Source organism: Pongo abelii, chromosome 16 (genome assembly GCF_028885655.2).
Source record: "Pongo abelii isolate AG06213 chromosome 16, NHGRI_mPonAbe1-v2.0_pri, whole genome shotgun sequence".
NCBI classification, from domain to species: domain Eukaryota; kingdom Metazoa; phylum Chordata; class Mammalia; order Primates; family Hominidae; genus Pongo; species Pongo abelii.
This window is the reverse complement of record NC_072001.2, coordinates 91218860-91237593: the sequence shown is the minus strand read 5'-3', so window position 1 is coordinate 91237593 and position 18734 is coordinate 91218860. Positions and strand designations below refer to the sequence as shown.

Sequence of the window (18734 nt, the reverse complement as noted above, 5' to 3'; positions counted from 1 at the left end):
GTCTCAGCCTGGCAGAGAGGAGGTTGGTGACAGTGTAGGGCCATGGGGACTATCCTAGAGGCTTAAAAACTCTGAACAGAGAGGGTACCGGGTACAGGGAAGACAGCAGAACAGTAAACTTGGGAGACGTCTACCTATGTTTCTTTCCCTTCTCCTCCAGTCCCCTCCACCCCCAGCATGAGGCTGCCTCCTCTGCACAGTCATGGGCCATCTCAGGGACCTAGCCAGTTCAGGCCGGGGTAGAACCAAGCCACCTCACTAAAGAGGGCTGCATCCAATGAGAAGGGGAAGCCATGTCCCTTCGGTTTTTCTTGTATTTTAGTGTCTGGTACTGTTATGAACTGGGTAGAATCCCTCCCTATGTGATCTTACCCAGCCTCAACCTCTCCCATGAGCTCTAGACCCAGGAATCCAGCAGGCAATTTGACTTATCTCTTTGGATAGCTAACAGTGTGTCAAACTTCATATTTGCAAGGGGAAGGTCTCTATCCCATCGCCTCCATGTGATCCTTTGGCAGGCTTTCTCGTTCTACTCAATGATGTCACCATTTACCTGGCCACTCAGTTCTCTTTCTCTCCTCTCCAAAATCCAATCCAGTAGAAATCCTGGCAGCTCTACCTCTAACACCTATCTTGAATCCATCCATTTGATTATCTCCACTCCCTTCTCTTGGTTGGAAGACTGTAGCAGCCTCCTAGCTGGCCTGCCAACTTCCAGTCTTGGCCTCCTATTTTTAAAAGTGGTAATTAGCCTAGGTCACTTCTCTGCTGAGAACCATCCAGTGCCTTCCCACCACTCTTTAATATCAAATCCAAACTCCTCCCCATGGCCAGCAAGTATGGCGTGAATCCCTCTCCCACTTATCCCAAAGCACTCCTCACTACTTCCTGACTGGCTTCCTTCCTGGTCCTCTGGATCTCTCAGGCCTTGACACTTGCTACTTCCACTGCCTGAAACACTCCTCCCTTGGTACTCAGCTCTTTCTTCTTCTTGGCTCAGGCCTGATGCTACCTTTTCAGAAGGCACCTCTCTCTGAGCCCTCCCCACTCCTGTATCAGTTACTTACATCATGGTGTTGATACTCTTCCTTCTGCTTATTAATCTGTAACTTGAATATAAGATTCCAGGGGGAACTTCCCTTCCCCCTCAATGGTCAACCCTCTCATTCCTCAGTGTAGCCTCAATAAATATTTGTTGTAGAAGTCATCCAAATATAGGTGTGTGTGTAAGCATATGTGTGTGTATAAACAAGAGTCTGTGTTTGCCTTTAGTACCTACATGTTTAATAGACACAAGTATACACACATCGTGTTTGTGTGGATAGATATTTACCTAAATGGAATCAGCACTGCCATTTGTTCCCATCAGTAGATGAGTACATTGTTCCTGGGATGCCACTTCAATTCTAGCAGTGTCTAACTGCTGCCTTTAAGGGCTGTTATCACATCAAAAGTTGTTTGTTGAGCCTGGCAAACTAATAACTGTGGGCGTGTTTCTTCTTTTATCCAGAAGACTAATGGCTGCTCCTTTCCCCTGTACATCCTAATGAGAACAATTAAATAGCCATTAGGAGGAGAACAGACGTGTGAACAAAAGGCTGATGTCTTGATCATTGGTGGGCATGTTTGCTGGGAGAGACACTGGCTAAAAGGAATTGTAGGTGACCTGCAGAGTTTTTTGACCTGTGTGCATGTTAAGAATGCTAGTGGGCTTATCTACTCTGAGAACTCCCTTTCCTCTTAGAGAAGGATGGCTTCATAAAGGCTCTGTAAACTTTTATTGTGGGGAGGGGATATGGAAGAATGACCATGAGAATTTCATGGTTTCTTTGATTTGTAAAATCTTGCCCTTTAAAAGGCCTCAAAACCCTATCCAAACCTGATCTATGCCCTCAACTATTAGCAGATGTATTGCTAGCCTAACAGCATGAAGAAGAAGAAGAAGGAAAAGAAAGCCAGGCTCCAGTGAAATGATTAAGCTTACTACCTAGAGCATTATTTGTGCCAGACTTATTTTAAAATTTCCCTTTATTTGTCAATCTTGCAGAAACCTGTCAAGCAACCGGCTCACCACACTCTCGTGGCAGCTCTTCCAGACGCTGAGTCTTCGGGAATTGTAAGTTTGGTTTTGAAGACTGTCCAGGTACTGAAGTGCTGGTAATGGGTGGATGGGGAGAAGGGTCAAGCAATGGAACTACCTGAAGGCTGAGCATACATCTACTCGAAGAGCCTACTTGGGTTGGTTGACACAGAGTGTACCATGTTCAGTGAGAGCAATTAACCCTGTTGCTTGACTTCTGATGCTCTTTCTGGGCACAATCTATTTCAGAAGACAGGAGTCTCTTCTTTTATTATGACTTAGTTTTGTGATCTGTAGGTAATTAGTTATAATAGTATAAATATTTATAATAAAGAATTTATAATAAACATTCATAATATATAACTTTATAGACTATTAGGCATGCTTTCATTTATATAACTTTAGATTTATCATCATAAGAGTCATAAGAGGTAGATATTATTATTCTCTGCATCTTATGGGTGAGGATTCTGAGCCTTAGAAAGACATGTGAGACTCAACTAAGACCACATTTCTAGGGACTAGCCAAGCTGGGACTTGAACCCACACCTTCTGACTTCAAGTTACATGTCTTTTCACCACTCATAGTCTTCTTCAGCTTATTTGACTTGAGTACTGGCATGCCAAGGAGTTTAGGGAGGCCATATATTTTTTCAATCTGCATGTGGACTGCTTAGCTTTGCTGTGGTCCAAGGCTGATCAGGGCACCCCTATGCCAGCCAGCCATTCTACACAAACAAACGAAGGCCAGATGAGTGAACATTCGTGACCACTGCTGGAAAAAATAACTCATGTTGATGAGTGATTCATCGGGGTCATCTCTGTGCATGAAGGACATCATATTATGTTGAGGGTATAAATCAAAGAATAAATTGAAAAGGAATTGAGGCATGGATCAAGTTAGGGAGTCAGGGTTCCAGAGATACCGCTCATGTGTTCCCTCTTACTTGGTGACACAGATCCAAATTCACTGAATTCTGATTGCTTTACTCTCTTTACCAAGAGGCAGTGACCTTAGACCTCTGCCTATGCTGTTGGCCTTTCAACTTGTTTTCCCTTCACCTAGCAAGACCTGACTTTATGGATGCATCAAAACCTTACCTTTTCAGACCCAGCTCTTGATGCTTTACATCAAGCATCCCAATAGCCTATCACCCCATGATGACCTTGTGTACTGTAGGTGGAAAAGATAAATTAACATGACTACTATGATTTACTACTAACACTGATTTCTGAGTTCTTCCTCTGTGCCAGGCATTGTGCCAAGCAATCTATTAAGTTATATACTTAATTTAATTTAATCCTTATGGCAATTCCGTAAGGTAGGAATTATTACTATCACTTCACTTTGGAGGACACTGAGATGCTTAGCAAGGTTAAGTATCTTGTTTAAGGGCACTCACTGAATAGTGGCAGTGTGTGGACCCAAAGCCTTGACCACTGTGCTCAACTATCTCCCAGTGTTTTCAGTCTGTTTCCAACACAAGGATCTATTCTACCATAATTAAAAAAAAAAAAACACATGATTGTGGTCTTTCTTAAGTTACCCTAGAACTGACTGAGGGCCTTGGGGGATCTCTGTCTTGGGTGTCTTGCATGTAATTATTCTGGAACCCAAAGTCCCTTCATCTCAGGAGGCCAGGGATGGCATCTTTCCAGGGGATATAGGGGGTCTGCTGTTGGCTGAATTATTGAGAAAATGTTCAGTGCTCTTTCTAAAAAATTATTGGATGTGAAATCAATGGTGTGCTGCTGCCCTGGTGACCTGTTTCGTGGAGTTTTAGAAACAGTTGTTCCATGGATATATATTTAAAGGAAATGTCAGATTTCTCCCAGAGGATCATGGGATTCTGCATTCATCTTTGCCTGGGATCAATACACCAGTGAGCTAGATGTGACTTATGGAGGAATGAAGACATTCCCTCCAGTGTGAGTCAGTGTGTGAGTGCCACCATGTCCATGGTGTGTTTTATTTCTGTCATATTGTTAACTAAGAAAAAATCATATTGGAGAATAAAGAAGCCCCCTTCTAAGGAGCAATCACCCTGGTAGGGGTCTATTTTTTTGAAGAATAATTGAATCTTGGGAGAGGAAAATTCATCTTTTGGCTGGAGGGGCCGTGTGTTGGCTCTTAGCTGTGGCTATGATTAAAATCCAAACAATCCCAGTTCCTGGCAAATGGAAAAAGATGGGGTAGTATTTTCTTGTCTGACTTCCCGATTAGTCCACATGCCGCCATCTGCCATGAGCCATCTAGACTGCCAGGGTCTGCTCGATGGAGCCTGTGGGCTGGGGCGTGGGGATGGGTTGTGTATTTCCAGGAAGAAAGAATTTTGGCCCTGGAGGAGAAAGGGCTCAGTGTATTGTGGAGCCAGGAAAGCCACAGGCCAGAAATGTGAGGTTTAAGTGACCCTCTGCAGGGACAGAAGGGGCAGAGGGTGTGCAGCAATTCCTTAGCATGTTTCTTTCTGTCACTAAGGACCTCTGCTGTACCCCAACCAGCCCCTTGCCCAGTAGAGGATCCTTGCTGTAAGAATGGAAGGGCTGAGTGTCCACGACTTTTCCAGTAGGGCAGAAGGAGAAGGAAGAGGCACATCTTGAGCATCTAATGTGTGTGAGGTTCTGTCTTATCCTTGGAACAATCCCACAGGGAGGTAGCAGTATGACCAGTGTTACAAATGAGGGATTTGAGGCTCGGCTAAGTTAAACAGCTAGTTCAAGATCACATGGCTAGTAAGTAGTATATCTGGGAATGAGTGTTATGATTTTTAATATTATCACTACCCCGATCTGCTGTTTCCAAAGACCGTGCTGTTTCTCTTACCTGACTCAAGCAACACACCCTACATGCTTGGCATCTCCTTCCAGAAGCCCCTCTCAATATGTCGGGTCCCTTGAGTGGAATCAAAGGAAAAAAAAACAAACAAGTTACCATCTCAGAGTTCCTGCAGTGCACCAAGACCCTTCCTCTACGTTCTCTCATTTATTTTTGTGGGATGAGGGGGATGGTCTTGGCCAAGCCCCTGACTCACAGCTTCCCCTCTGTCCAGGGAGGCGTACCTCTTATTGAGTGAATTTGAAGCATCTTCGCATCTTCCATGACTTGTATTGGAGTAACCAGCACAGTTTCAATGGCACAGGTTGGAAAAATTTGATGTGGCATTGTGCAGTGCTCTCAGAAGTTTCTGGTTATGGCAAGATTATTTTTTTTTTCCTTGCGGAGAAGGTTAGAGCTGTCTGTCCAAAAATCAGAGCAAGAATCAGAGAGATTGCCTTAGAGATAAAATATGAAGTAGGAAGAAAAGAAGCTTAGATTCTGAATCTCAAGATACAATTTAGGCAATGGCAAGAGGTCTCAGAGGATGTAGACCTACAGCACAGAAACACTCCAGCAGTGCCCTAAGGATCCTTAATGTATCTTGAACAGGCTTCTCTGAATACCCTGCATGCACGGAGCAGACATGATTAAAATAGATTGGAGTATTTCATTTTCTTTTAAAGGAAAGTGATAATTACCTCTAGCATCATTTGAAGATTTAATCAACTTGGTAAAATATTAACTCAGTAGTGGGGATGGGTTTGGGCTGGTCCTGGTGCATTTCTCTTCCCAGTCTTGGCCGTGACGACTTTCCACGGTTCTTGGAGATGTCACTAAACAATAATGTTACTAATAGTATTACTATAGTGATCATTTTTGGCCTCTTAATAGCTTCTTTTTGTTCCCAAATCATGCTAACATATATTATCATGAATCCTCCTAATAAATTTGTGAAGAAGGAAGGTCAAGCACAATGATTCCCATTTTACTGATGTTAAAAGAGAACCTTAGAGAGTTAAGTTATTTGCTGTATTCGTTTCCTAGGCTGCGTTAACAAATTACCACACACTTGCTGGTTTAAAACAATAGAACATTATTGTTTCACCATTCTGGAGGCCAAAAGTTTGAAATAAGGGAGTTGGCAGGGCCACACTCCCTTCAAAGGCTCTGCGGGAGAACCCGTCCTTGCCTCCTCCAGCTTCTGGTGGCTCCTGGTGTTTTTGGCTTGTGGCAGCATCACTTCAACCTCTGACTCCATCTCACGTGCCTGCCATCCCTGTCTCTTTGTCTTTAATCTCCATCTTCTTTCTTTTTCTATTTCATTTTATATTTTTGAGACAGTCTCGCTCTGTAGCCCAGGCTAGAGTGCAGAGGCGTGATCTTGGCTCACTGCAACCTCCGCCTCCCAGGTCCAAGTGATTCTCCTGCCTCAGCCTCCCAAGTAGCTGGGATTACAGGTGTGCACCACCAAGCCAAGTTAATTTTTTTTTTTTTTGTATTTTTAGTAGAGATGGGGTTTCACCATGCTAGCTAAGCTGGTCTCGAACTCCTGGCCTCAAGTGGTCTACCCGCCTTGGCCCCCCAAAATGTTGAGATTACAGACGTGAGCCACTGCGCCCAGTATTTCTTTCTTTTTTAAGGGTACCAGTCATTGGATTTAAGGCCCACCTGAAATCGAGAGTGATCTTATCCCTTGATCCTTAACTTGATTACATCTGCCAAGACTCTATTTCCAAATTAGGTCACATTCACAGATACTAGGGGTTGGACTTGGATATATCTTTTGGGAGGACTCAACTAAACCCAGTGTATTCACTCGAAATGATACAGCTGGCCCAACTCAGATCTTTGGTTTGTGTGCTTTTCCTACCATCTGACTGTTGTTGTCTCAAGGAGGCTTGTGCTGATGGCTCCATCCTTTGGGGATCCTTTACTGGGTGACAGCAGGGCTGTCCTGGCTGATCTGGGTCCCCTCCTCATTTTCCACTGCCTGGCCCCAGGACTGTCACTGGAAGTGTTGATGCTGTGCAGGGAAGAAGAAAACCACTAGAGTGATGACCGGAGGGAATCAGTGTTTTCTAAATATCCAGTGGCGGCCTTGGCTGTGCGGCAAAGTGCCTGTCCTTACAAGCTCAGATGGGGCTGAGTTAATCTGTGGGGAGCCCTCAGGGCCCTGCAATTAGGCCCCAGGCCATCTTGGGGCAAGGGCTGGGTGTTGGTAAGCTTTGCCTTGCAGCAGCTGCTGCTCTATTATTCATGGGACTGCCTGCATTATTCATGAAGCATGGAAAGCCATGCTTTAGGTTCCACAGGACTGCCCCCAAAGCCCTGGCTAAAGGCTCCCCTGCTTGAGATCTTGTTCAATGGGAGGAGGGACACAGGATGGACAGCATCATTTAGATTTAGGATGTGCCGGTCCTTGCTTCTTGCCCACCTCACCATCTGAATCCTCTCTTGTCCAGATATAAAGACGATTGTGGATTTTCTCAGTGGGCTGTCTAGGGTGTCATTGTTTTAAGACTCAAAATGTTTTCTGCTGTGCGTGTGTCTTGTTCTCTTGGAGGAAAGTCCAGAAGGATGAGGGGAAAACCCCACAGTTCTTTTGCAGTTTCCCATAAACTCAATTGGAACAAAGGGCCAGGTTTCAAGGTGCATCCCAGCTGCTGGATCAGGTCCTGTAAGCAGGACCCTGGGGGGTAAGGATGGAAGGAAGCAGAAAATTTGTACAAAGCCTTTGCCTGGCAGTATCCTTGGCACATCCCAAACATCTCACCTAATTCTCCAGCCAGCCTCAGGACATTCTGATGCTGTCTGCCTTTGGGGGGCCATGAGATGCTGGGATGTGCAGCAGTGCAGGGACCAGACAGGAGGCAGCACAGCATCAAGTGCTGTGTGGCTTGCGGCAATGCAGCCAAGCCCCTCGCCTGTCTAGGCTTTTCCACCCAGGTGGATAATTTGTATTTTTACACCTACTTAATAATGAATGACTGCATCTTGTCAAGTGAGCAGCTGGGAAAAACCAGGCTGACCTGGTTCAGTTCACATATATTCAAGCATCTGGACCCTCCTTGTCATTCTAGCAGAGCGGCCAGGCCTCTCCTTGCAGCCCCTGCAGTGTGAGCCCACACCGCTCCACCTCCTCTGGCCTATCTTTCCCGCATACACTGGGCAGCTCATCTGGTCTTCTGCTCTCCTTGTCGTGACGGTTAAGTGAAGTAATGCGTGGAAGGCATTTAGTCTAGTGTTGGCACTATGGCAAGTGCGATGCTAATATTATGATCCTATAATGTCTATTACGTTCCTCTCATTTTTTCCTGTCTACCTTTTCTCTTTTCTCTGTCTCATGTCCAGCTACACAGGCATCTTGACATAACCCCAAGGCAACACCTCCAAGGCTTCTTGATTTCATCCTTCCCTTTCCCCTTCTAGGACCTTGATCTCTCCCTCCCCAGCCTCACCCCCATCCCAACCTCATTCCTAATGTGCCCTCTCTTCCTTTCCGCTGTTTCTTTCTCTTCTGTTTTCAACCAAAGACAATTCTCCCTGCCGTTGATTTCCTGTCTCTTGGAGCTTAAAATCATGGGGTCATCTTTTGCTTTTTCCTCTTCTTTTATGCCCTACAAAGCACCATGTACCATTTTGCCTTCCTTGTGATGCTAACTGGATCTTCTCTTCCCTCTCTCCAGTGTTTCCCACTCTACTCTAGGCCCATATTAACTAGGCAGCAGTTCTCAAGTGGTGGTCCAGGGTGTCCTGGGGGGCCCTAAGATCTTTTCAGGAGACCGTGAAATAGAATCTGTTTTCATAGTAACACTGAGCCATTATTTGCCTTTTTCACTCTCATCCTCTCATGAGCATACCGTGGAGTTTTCCAGAGGCCACAGGACGTGATAACATCATTGCTCTGATGATGCATGGAGTTTGTGCTAATGTGTTCTGGAGTTTTACATCTTTCTTAGTGTTAATTTCTAATTGGTAAATACTGATAGATATGACTCACATAAACAACAGCTCTTTGAGGCCCTCAGTAATTTTTTTTGAGAGTTAATGGAGTTCTGAAACCAAAAGTTTGAGAATTGACCTGGACCCTGCCAGTCTATATGGTGCCTATGTGTGAGTTAGAAAAGATGCCCCATCTGGGTGCATGTAGCCATGTGCCAGGGTTACAGCTGGGTCTGGCCAAGAGTGTACAGAGTGGATTTTATCCTCTGTTTATCCCTTTGGTTGAGTACTTTGAGAAATGCTCAAACTACACAACTGTACATGTTGACCCTGTGTTTATAAGCAATCCTAACCAGCTTCTCAATCTCTAGTTTTCCTCCTCTCCAGCTTATCCTGTACACCATTGTTGGATTTCTCTTTTTACAGACCTCTTTGTCCACATTGTTCTCCGGTTCTAGAGGCCTCAATGGTTTTCCCTGCCTCCTGGATGAATTCCAAATTTCCTGATGTGGCAGTAAAAGTCCTCTACTATCTGGCTTCCACTCGCCCTTCCAGCTTTGTTTCCCAGCACTCCTTAACACATTCTCTGTCCTGCTAAGCCTTTCTTTTCTGTTTTCACACCTCACCTACAACTTCCCTTTGCCTTTGTTACTTCCTTCTAATTACCCCCACCCCCCACGCCACCCCCCTCCACCCCAACATGGTCTTTGCCTACGTGAGCTCCTGAAGTCAGGGCTCCTAGCTTGCTCCTCTCTGCTTCTCCCATGCACCCAGCAATGCCTTGCACGTGACAGATGGGGTGGAGAGTGCATGAGTTTTGAAGTCCAGCACACTGAGGTTTGAAACTGTGCTGTCTTGCACACCAGCCAAAGGACCTTGCACATGTGACTTAACCCCTCCAAACATCAGAGAGGGCCCCTCCCTCCTTGCAGTTCTGGACATCTCCCAGGGTTGTCGTAAGAAGCAAATGCTCAGTAAGGTTTCGTTCCTTTCCCTTCACCTTTCTGACAGAGTACCATGTGCAGAGAGTACTTTTAGGCTAAGAGGATGATACCACGTGGGGTATTTGTACATTCTGCCTCCGGTGTCCTAGTAACTAGAAAGCGCTGATTCCTTTCCCCAGGGGCCTCACGTTTTCCTGAAAGCTGATTAATTTTGATGCATGCTTAACTATTTTGGAGTTTTCCAGTTGTCAAAAATATCCTAGGTCTTAGTGCGGTGTGCCCAAGTGCCCCTCCCTCTGGGTTCCAACAGATTCATCTCCTTGATGGTCCAGAAAGAGAATCATGTTTCCTCTAACAATCCAGGCATTCAGATTTATCTGCTGCTCTTTACTCTGAGTTTTGTATTGATTAATGCTGTTCATCGTCTCCTTAATAATCCCATTGAGAGGGGAGGTGACTTGCTTCAAGTCATAAGGAAAATCAGTAGAGAAGGAGGTCCTTGAAGGTGACTCTTCCCCTATCAAACATTCTTCTTCACCAGGCTGAATGCTCCTGGAGGACAGGGACTGTCTTCTTCATCTCTGTGCCAGCAGCACTCAGCCCATGGCCAATTATGGAGCAGGTGCTTATTAAGAATTTATTGAATTTATGAAAGAATAAAGCTGGTCCCAGGATGGGCTTTGAGCATATCTTGGAAATAGATAACCACCTACTCCCCCAGGGAGAGTCAGTCAGTCTTGTTCTCTCTTTTTCTCTCTGTCCTTTAACAAGAATTTATATGCCAGGCTCAGTTCTAGGTTAGGGAATGAACAAAACAGGCAATGTTGCTGACCTCAATGGAGCTTAATTTTTATTCAGGGAGACAGATAAACAAACTAATTAAAAATAAATATTTAAAGTGATGCCAGTAGTGATAAATTCTAGAAAGACAAATATAGCACGGCAAGGGACTGGGCAGTGTTAGACTGAGAGAGCCAGCCTTGTAGAGATGTTGGGTAAGAGCTTGGCAGGCAGTGGAAACAGCAAGTGCAAAGGTCCTGGGGTAGGAACAAACCAGTCAACAGGTGACCTTGCAGACACCAAGGTCAGTGTGGCTGAAGAGGAGGAGGGAGTGAGGGAAGATGAGGTCAGAGAGATGATGGAGAATGGTGCAGATTATTTAGGGCTTTGACTTTGATTTTCAATGAGATGGAAGGCCATTGGAGGGTTTTGAGAAGAGGAGCATCTCGAGCTGATATCTCTCTCTTTTTTTTTTTTTCTTGAGACAGAGTCTTGCTCTGTGGCCCAGGCTGGAGTGCAGTGGTGCAATCTCGGCTCACTGTAAGCTCTGCCTCTTGGGTTCACGCCATTCTACCCCCTCAGCCTCCTGGGTAGCTGGGACTCCAGGTGCCCGCCACCACGCCTGGCTCATTTTTTGTTTTTGTACTTTTAGTAGAGACAGGGTTTCACAGTGTGAATCAGGATGCTCTCGATCTCCTGACCTCATGATCCTCCCGCCTCGGCCTCCCAAAGTTCTGGGATTACAGGTGTAAGCCACCGCGCCTGGCCGCTGATATCTCTTTAAAAGGATGTCTTAGACAGTTGCGTGAAGTGAGGTGGATTTCTTTATTTTTTATTTTTGAGAAGGAATCTCACTCTGTTGCCAGGCTGGAGTGCAGTGGTGTGATCTCAGTTCACTACAACCTCCATCTCCTAGGTTCAAGCAATTTTCCTGCTTCAGCCTCCCGAGTAGCTGGGACTACAGGCGTGCGCCACCATGCATGGCTAATTTTTGTATTTTTAGTGGGGACAGGGTTTCACCATGTTGGTCAGGATGGTCTCAATCTCTTGATCTCGTGATCCGCCTGTCTTGGCCTCCCAAAGTGCTGGGATTACAGGCATGAGCCACTGCACCTGGCTGGATTTCTTTTTTTTAAAAAAATGAGTTTATTGTTTTAAAACTACAATTTATGGACTTACAAGGATTTTTCCACTTCTTTTGTAACCTTGTTAAATCCCTCCTCCCCTTAATCCCTGAACAGGTCGGGTCCCCCTTGTCCTCATAGCCCCGGGAGGGTCCTGGGCCATCTTCGGTTCAGAGGTTCCCTTCCCCTCTCTCTTTGCCCACAGGCAGTTGGAGCAGAACTTTTTCAACTGCAGCTGTGACATCCGCTGGATGCAGCTCTGGCAGGAGCAGGGGGAGGCCAGGCTCAACAGCCAGAACCTCTACTGCATCAACGCTGATGGCTCCCAGCTTCCTCTCTTCCGCATGAACATCAGTCAGTGTGGTGAGTGAGTGGCCGCCTGGCCCAGCTGGCTCCAGGCAGGCATCCCTCAGACACCAGAGATGGTGCTGGACATTACTTTGGGATGCCAGAGCCTTCCTTTCGAAACGCCCTCCCAGCCTTGAACTCTGCAGTTGTGTGCAGACCTCCTGACTCATCATTCCCCTTCTTGGTCATTCCTGTCCCTTTGTGCACGAGCTATAGGAAGACTGGTTTCAGGAATTCAGACAGGAGTTAAATGTGCTCCTTCTCATCACACCAGATTCCCTTTCTCCCTGTGAGTTACCTGTCAACCGAACCTGAAGGAGTGTATCTCAAAGTGTGGTCTCTGGATTCCCTATGGCAGCAGCTTCTAAGGAGTTTCTAAAAAAGCAGATTTCTGGGCCCAAACACAGACTTTGAGAATGTCTGGGGATGGGTCCCAGAAATCTGAATTTTAGGCAAGCTCCCCATTGGGAGACTGGAACACTAGTATTCAGATAACCAGAGCCCAAAGTGTAATGATGCCATTGAGCTTAATTGCCAGAAATGCATTCCTTAAGCACTGCCCCCACCCCCAACCTGCCGCTGCAATGTGGGAGACTGCAACTGCATGGGCTTCAATTCTGAGTTCTGATGTCTACTGGGGAGGTGATGTAAAGCGTCTTGGATTTGCGGGTCTTCCAAGAACTCAAGCAGGTGGTGTTAGAGTCATTACTGGGCAAGGCAAGAAGTGCCACCATCAGCCCCATGGACAGAGCTTCCTTTGGGTAGTAAGTGTTTGCCTGTCTTTTCACCCACTTTGTCTGGCTCCCAGACCTTCCTGAGATCAGCGTGAGCCACGTCAACCTGACTGTACGAGAGGGTGACAATGCTGTCATCACTTGCAATGGCTCTGGATCACCCCTTCCTGATGTGGACTGGATAGTCACTGGGCTGCAGTCCATCAACACTCACCAGGTAGGCATCCTGGGCTTCAGCCCCATCAGGAGGCTAGGGAGTGATCACATTGTAGTCTTGAAGAAGAGGGAAAATTTGCAGTCTTGTTACTATAGGAAAAAACACATAGACTTGGGTTACATGCAGCTGCAATATTTTCTAGCCATTTTGCTGTATACATGCTACTCAACTTTTCTGTAACTTAGGTTTTGCTTCTGTAAAATGGGCATAGTACTGAACTACCGTTCACCTCATAGAGTTAATAGGAGGATGGCCTGAACTATTGCCTATGAGGAGCCTGGCATTTGGCCAGTGTGCTTTCACACAAAGATCTCCTTCGCCTTCTGCTCAGCTTTTCTTTTGATTCCTAAAGGTATTTGGGGATTAGGTAGCAGAGCCATCCTTGTAGAAGCTATCTGATTGTTATCTTTTTATTGGGGTTTTCAGACCAATCTGAACTGGACCAATGTTCATGCCATCAACTTGACGCTGGTGAATGTGACAAGTGAGGACAATGGCTTCACCCTGACGTGCATTGCAGAGAACGTGGTGGGCATGAGCAATGCCAGTGTTGCCCTCACTGTCTACTGTAAGTGCATGTTATTGTGGGGGATGACTGTTTGTGAGGGGGAACTGGCATAGGAGGCTGAAGAGGGGCCAAGGTGTTGCCAGGGCTGAGCTAGAGCAGTGAGCTGGTCTACCAGTAGGGACAGAAGAACTCTTGTACGGCAGGACTGAGAAGTAAGTCCTTGGATTAAAAACCCCAGAAAGAGCACCTTTGTCCCTCAGAAGATGGTGTGGCTCCAAGTCAACTTCATCTTCAGGACACTTCTAAGTCGGCCTATTCTGCCTTTTATTAAACCCGTAAGAGGTCCCAAGAGGGAGCCCTCCAGCTAAGGTGGATCTAGGAAGCTTGGATGAAGACAGACATCTCTTCCCCTCTGCTGGGATTGTGGTGGGACTTCTGCTTCCCTTAGCCTTTTCAGAGTGGGTGGGGAAGAACCGGGATTCCCATTTTAGTTGCTGGAAGGCTACTGCGGGAGGTGGTAGACTCTGTGTCCTGGATTTCAGCTGGCTTCTCCCTTGACAGATCCCCCACGTGTGGTGAGCCTGGAGGAGCCTGAGCTGCGCCTGGAGCACTGCATCGAGTTTGTGGTGCGTGGCAACCCCCCACCAACGCTGCACTGGCTGCACAATGGGCAGCCTCTGCGGGAGTCCAAGATCATCCATGTGGAATACTACCAGGAGGGAGAGATTTCTGAGGGCTGCCTGCTCTTCAACAAGCCCACCCACTACAACAATGGCAACTATACCCTCATTGCCAAAAACCCACTGGGCACAGCCAACCAGACCATCAATGGCCACTTCCTCAAGGAGCCCTTTCCAGGTGAGGGCAGCGTAGCTGGCTCGGAGGCATATGGATTCTTTCTACAAGCATGGAAGGTGGGGCATGGTAGCTTGAGAGGAGAAGCAGCATCAGTACTCATACTGTTATCATGCGCAACAAAACACATACTGGAACATGTGCAACCACCAGCCGCATCTGGTGTAAACAAGGATAGAGTCTCCATTTTCCAATAGCAGTCATGATAACCAAGACTTCTCAGAAATAACAGTTGTGCATGTTAGGGCATACTGTATGATAGTAGAGAAAGCAGAGACAGTAATGGTAGAGAATTCTGACCCAGCCCTTTACTTGTGGGGAGACTCTGGGCCTGATAGTTTGCTTTTCTAAGCATCAATTTCCTTTTCTATGAAATAGTCATGATTACACTGATCCTGCGACTTTTAAATGAGTCAAGGTATATAAAGCACGTCACAGGGTCTTACACCTGATGATGGTTCCGTGATTTCCCATTGCAAAGGACTTGAGAATGTGTCCAGTTTAACCTTCCATTTAACAGATGAATGACCTGATCCTCATTCTACTTGCTCATCTGTCACAAGGTTTGACTTGGATCTAGGCCCCCAGGTCTGTGGCTTCATTCCTTTCTTGTTCCATGGTGAGCTACTGTGGGTCATACCTGATGCCCTCAGCTTATGATAGTGCTAATGTCAAGTGGACCAGGAAAAATTATTGAAATTACTGAAGAACTTTGCTTGATTTGATTTTGGGAGTTGATTCTGTCTTTCTCTGTCTGGGCTAAGATGCTTTAAATATCTTCCTGAAGTTGGAGGAGAAAAAAACACCAAAAGAGTTATGTGAAAGTGATTGTAGCATCTTTTTGTGGGTTCCGCAATTGATAAGTTTTGCCCATAAAGCCGTGTGTCTTCGCTGAGCTTGGTGCTTCATTTTGGGAAGTGACTAGGAGACCTTTGGTCTTCAATGTCTAGGAATCAGGAGTTCTAATGGGATACAGTGTAAAAACTGATAAGACATGTACACACATGCACATGCATGCTCACACACGTGCACAAAGGGAAGAGGCAGAAAGAGCTAGCAGTATGCAGTATCTGTTTTTATGAAGTCAACTTCACAGTCTACAAATTACCAGGGTGTGGCATCTCCAGGAGGCTTTATTTATGTCAGTGCAAGGGAACTCGTACTAGAGGCCCTGAGAGTGAAGTCAGAGAAATGTGGCTGCATTAAGCTAAATTCTTGCCATTGAGGTCCCAGGGATGATGGAGCTGTCTTTTCTGAGGCAGTTGAGAATGTGCAGATGTTTGAGGCCCTGGAAATCCCATGTGGTCTGAAACTTCTATCATCCCCAGTATGCTCAGTAAAAGCCCCCATGACACTTCCCCTCCTGGGTCACACTGGGCTCTCTTTCAGCAAGTAGATGAGTCCTGGCCTGCACTGTGGAAGCAGAGGCTTTTAGAGCAGAGATATTTTGCTCTTATGGTCTACAAGGGCTGGCTAGGTCTTGTTAACATAAAAGACTGAAACTGCCCTGCCTGTGGCCTGATTAGAGAATAAATTCTGTTTTTAAAGAGGAAAGTCTATACATTGCTGAGGGAAAGTCTCGATTGGTGAGGAAATGAAGCACCCTGAAGCAATGCTTCTGTTTCCAAAGAGAAGCTTCTGGGGCCCAGGGAGGGGGGAACCCTAGAATGCTCAGGAGGGAGGAGAAGACACTCTGGCTCCTTCTGTCAGGGGTATCCTGAGAGGTGTGGGGTAGCAGCAGCAGTTGGATGATGTGGTGGACACAGCTTCTCCGTTCTCTCCTTTATCTCAGGAGGAAGCAATTCTTTGCATCCTCTCAGCCCTCAGAGCTATCTCAGAGATACCTCCTCTGCCCCCACGAGATGCAGCAGCCCCTTCTGTTAGTCTCTGGATACCTTTGTCACCATAGTCAGCTATCAGTGCTCCTCAGGCCAGTGGTTCTCAAAAGTGACCTTTGGTCCATGGACCAGCCCCATCCGCATCACCTGAGAATGTGTTAAAACTTAAGTTCTCAAGCGCCACTCACATCTACTGAATCAGAGATTCCAGGCTGGGGTCTAGCAGCTATGTTTTAACAAGCCCCCAGGTGACTCCAGTACTCCCTCCTTTGCAATCTACTACCGTGGAATTGAGTGGGAATCTGGCCCCAGGAGGATGGAGGGAGGATAGAGTCACAGAGAAACTCAAAGAGAAAGCACCTCACCTGAGGTCATTTCCTCGGACCCATCTCCACCCTGCTAGGGCCACCCTGTGGGAAGGCTTGCTTGTTTTATGAGTCTAGGTTAAAGGGATCAATGGGTGATGAAAAGGCAGTGATAGGGAAAAGACGGGCCAGTCATGCCAAGTGACGAGATGCTTAAATGCTCAGGAGAGTCAATTATCTGGGGGTGCAGGCAGAGATGAGTCATAACCCTCTAAACCGAACTCACCCCAGCTAAGCCTAGATGCAAAGCTGGTCTGTGATTCTTGCTCTTCTCTTTTGATGTGAGAGTGTGGAGACATCATGATTATCATGTGTGTTTCTCTTTTGCTTCCAGGCAGCTAAGCATGGAGGCTAAGAGCGGGCACTCTGAAATCAGACAGACTTAGGTGCAGATCTGATCTGTGGCCCCTCCCAGATAGCCCTCCCATCTGGTGGCCTGGGCTCCTAGCATGGGGCTTAGTGCAAGGTCAGTACTAGATGAAGGACAATCACTTCTCTGTGCCTCTATTTCTGTATCCATGAAATGGGAATGATAATATCTCCCATCTAAGTTACCATGAGGCTTAAAGGAAGTTATGCCTGCCAAGTGCTTAGCAGTGCGTCTGGACAGAGAAAAGGCTTACTAGCTGTGGGCCATTGTTAAGATTCTTAGGATGTAGAGCTGAGGTGAATTCAAGAGTTCTAGAACCAGTAGTCATTCTCTGGTCAACCTAGTAAGTTCTAACAGATAATCTTAAGGTAGTCTAGGTTAGTGGTCATGGAACCATATTGCCAGGGCTCTAACTCTGACTCAATCACTTGTCAGCTCTGTGAAGTCAGGCAAATTGCTTCACCTTCCTGCTTTTACCTTAAAGGTTGTGGTGAAGATTAATTTACAGAAGGGGCCCTTCTTGAAGAGTTATGATCTGGGACTGTAGGAGACATGTGTATTCCCTTCATGGCACAGCCCCAGTTCATGTCCAGATTGTTCCTTGGTGTGCTGGACAAGTGCTCCTCCCAGCCTGCTGGTGCAGTCAGAGGTGAGGACCAGTCCTGGGTACCATCCTCTTCAGGCTGAATGCCTGAACCCTCCCACAGGTTAGAGAGGAGTCAGGATGTCTCCTTCTTCCAAAGCTTATGTGCTTTCTGGATGTATAAATACTTCTAGGCTCTGGCAAAGGCCTTAAACATTCATAGGCTGATTTGGAGATAACAGGGTTCACAGACGTGACCAAAACATTTGGCTAACATGAGAATATTCTCTAATAAATGGGAGCCTTATGAGACATATGCAAATCAATGTAAGCTGCGAATTGATCTGGCACCTCTCTTCTCTCAGGCTCTGAAACCCAGGCTAGAGTTTCCATTTTCTCCATCCTCCCCCTGCCCCAGTCAGGCTTCTGGTCACCTGCTGTTGAGAAGAGGGTGTTGGCACGAAGGGTATGCCCAGGAATGTGAAGATAGCTCTGTGACTGTCCCCCAAAACAATACAGAACAGACAACAAACAAGCAACCGAACTGCATGTACCATAAGTAAGACTTCCTTTGAAGGACTCCTTCACAGAAAGTATCCGATTCCCCACAGGTCGTTAGAGAATATTTGCTGGTTCATACTTAATAGAGCTAAGACTGTGAGGGCCTGCAATGAGTGAATGAATGGGTGAATGAATGAATGAATACACTTTTACTTTTCAGGGCATGGTGGGCTGAGGCAGGAGGCTGTGTAGTATTGACATAGTGCATTCCAAAGGGAACAGCAGCATCAGCGTCTCCTGAAAACTTGTTAGAAATGCAAAATCTTGATATCCACCCCAGGTCTACTGAATTAGAAACTCTAAGGTGAGGACTAGTAATCTGTGTTTCTTTTTAATTTTTAAAGATTTTTAACTTTTCATTTTGAAATAGTTTGGAATTCATATTTTACAAAGTTACAAAATCATACAAGGCACTTCTTCCACCCTTTGTCCAGCTTCCCCGGTTGTTAACATCTTACCTAACCACGACGCAATGATCGAAACGAGGATGTTAACATTGGTCCATCACTGTTATCTAGTGTACAGATGAGGATGTTAACATTGGTCCATCACTGTTATCTAGTGTACAGATGTGAATTACATTTCATCAGTTGTCCCATTGATGCTTTTTCCTTGTCTAGGATCCAATTCAGAATTATACACTGCATTGAGTTCCTGTGTCATCTCA

At 46.1% G+C, this 18734-nt stretch overlaps 1 protein-coding gene across 5 annotated transcripts in view; it reads left to right on the top strand.

The window, feature by feature from the left end:
- The window catches only part of NTRK3 (neurotrophic receptor tyrosine kinase 3), a 392667-nt gene that overhangs the window by 116065 nt on the left and 257868 nt on the right, over positions 1-18734 (top strand). For all 5 annotated transcript variants that reach the window (XM_002825781.5, XM_054531808.2, XM_063716294.1 and 2 more), the window contains 5 exons: positions 2048-2116; positions 11894-12051; positions 12845-12987; positions 13414-13555; positions 14057-14353. In XM_002825781.5, the coding sequence (XP_002825827.2) occupies positions 2048-2116; positions 11894-12051; positions 12845-12987; positions 13414-13555; positions 14057-14353 (809 nt within the window). The remainder of the gene's footprint in view (positions 1-2047; positions 2117-11893; positions 12052-12844; positions 12988-13413; positions 13556-14056; positions 14354-18734) is intronic.